The sequence below is a fragment of the Perkinsus marinus genome (genome assembly GCF_000006405.1).
Source record: "Perkinsus marinus ATCC 50983 genomic scaffold scf_1104296929630, whole genome shotgun sequence".
In the NCBI taxonomy this organism is placed as follows: Eukaryota; Perkinsozoa; order Perkinsida; family Perkinsidae; genus Perkinsus; species Perkinsus marinus.
Window position 1 is genome coordinate 1 of NW_003216392.1, and position 2105 is coordinate 2105.

Below are 2105 nucleotides of genomic sequence, written 5' to 3' on the forward strand. Positions count from 1 at the left end.
TGGCTCGCCTATCGATTAGTTAATCTATTCGACGTCACGTCACTTTCTGTGTGTCACGACTTTGGATTTGTTAACTACTTGTTTTGGGCTAGTTCGGTTCTCCGTCCGAACTTTGCTAACTAAGAGCTGTATCAAGTCGACCTTTGACCCAAGTCAGCCCTTGCGTTCACAGTCTACTGAAGAACCAGCAAACGATCTTGGTCACTTGTAGTTCCTGCAACTCCGCGAACTACATTTTCTCCTGAGCGGAGCGATGCTCACAGTACCCGCACACGACCAAATGGGAGATCGGCAGCGCAGTAGGCACTAATAAGCTCTGTAGGTGAGGACCGTTATCATCTGTCAAAGAGAAGCCCATATTATCCGCGGCATACACCCGTTTCGACCACTCATGCAGATTACCCTCGTGTTGGGACTCCAGATGCTCGAAGCCTCATCGGCCGCATGACGGGTAATGGTGGTTCGCCTAGATGAGTACCACTCCTCCCTCAGGTTGTCGACAATTCCTTGGGATAGCGCCGTGAGAGTCGTTCCTGTTAGGAGCAATCTCGACCACACAATCGCTCAGGGAGGTATGTGATCTCTATCAGAGGTTCCTTAATGAGTTTCCCCTTTGTGACCGACAGTCCGCTGACTTGCCCGGCGAGCGGCTACTGAGCGGCTGATAGCGGACCCATAGGGGGTGTCGTAAATCACACACTCCTCATGCTGGTGGTCGCCCTACTAAGCCACTAGGCGCGGCAAGGAGGGAATTACTCTTGGACGAGTTTCACGACCGAGCTTAGAACAGCTGTAGAATATCAAACGAACTCGAGCCCGAGCGCTGCTCCTTGCTGGATGATAGAAAGCAGTGATCTCGGTAGCTTTATCTACGAGGGACTTGTCAGAAAAGGCAGAAGTGTGGTATTGGTTCGGGTACTCAGCTTTAAAGATACAAAGTAGGTCCAGATGGGGACGAATGATCTTGATAGGATACGCACTTGTATTTTCGGAGACATCTTCAAGAGGTGCCTATCACGACAAGTCGGACTGCCCCTACACGTGAATGTCTCAACCGCTGCTATTAGTCTATCGTCGTGGTCATTGTGTTGGTGGGGGCGTTATCGAGATTCATCCTCTGTGGAGTTCATCTAGTCGGCTACCCTCTTTCCTTCCTAACATGGACCAACAGCAACCAACCGTCCCGACTACTACAGAGTAGGCTCTTTCTTGAAGTGCCTGGTTCAGAGTCATCGTATTGTTCGGGTTCAGGGCACCTGTTGCCGACTCACCTACTGTTCCGGAGACCACCCCAGCAGAGGCTGGGCCCACCGATGAAGCTACTCCGGCTGAGGTGTCGACGGAGGCGTCCCCCGCTGAGCCCAGCACAGAGGCATCACTCTCGGAAGCTGGCGTACCGGCTGTTACCCCTGCCGAAGCACAGGAAGTCGTAACGACCGTCGAAGCTCCGACGCCTGAGAAGCCTATCGAGCCTGCTGTACAGGAACAACCCCAGGTGAGCCCTAGTCGGTATTGATATGCACTTATTATACCTCGTGTATGGCAGGCTGTTCCCGTCCCTTTGCCTTCCGCTCCTACTCCTCAACAGGAGCCCCCAGTTGCTCCTATGGGCGTCGCAGCCGCTACTGCTGCTACTGCATCGGCTGCAGCTATACAACCAGAGCAGATCGCCTCAGCACCTGGTCAAACGCCTCCGATGGGGCACAACCCGGGGGTTTCTGCTCCTGCTCCTCGTTATGATGGGCCGCCCGGTAGGAGGGGAGATGACACTAAGAAGGTATCACGTACTCAACTGGGCCCGTATATGTCATGTGTGTGTGATTAGGTTTTTGTCGGCGGTCTCCCACGTGAAGCCGATAAGCCTGCTTTGGATGCGTACTTCAGCCAGTTCGGTCCAGTAGAAGATTCAGTGGTGATGATGGACCGGTTCACGGGACGAAGTCGAGGCTTCGGCTTTGTCACGTTCGAGACTAAGAACAGATGCTTGTAAGTGGACCTATGCGGTGGTGGGGAAATATAAGTTTCTTTAGGGTGTGTGGCAGCGGCGCCTCATGTCATCATGGGGAAGTCTGTCGAGGTTCGACGGTCCATCAATGATGATGGCA

General features: G+C 53.3%; 1 protein-coding gene across 1 annotated transcript; it reads left to right on the forward strand.

The window, feature by feature from the left end:
* Nucleotides 1–1159: 1159 nt before the first annotated feature.
* Pmar_PMAR021651 (major latex allergen Hev b, putative) lies at nucleotides 1160–1986 on the forward strand (the record flags this gene model as incomplete). Its single annotated transcript, XM_002787252.1, has 4 exons — nucleotides 1160–1197; nucleotides 1252–1495; nucleotides 1547–1777; nucleotides 1826–1986. Coding segments are annotated over 4 exons (674 nt in total), but the record flags the coding sequence as incomplete, so codon positions are not given.
* Nucleotides 1987–2105: the final 119 nt, after the last annotated feature.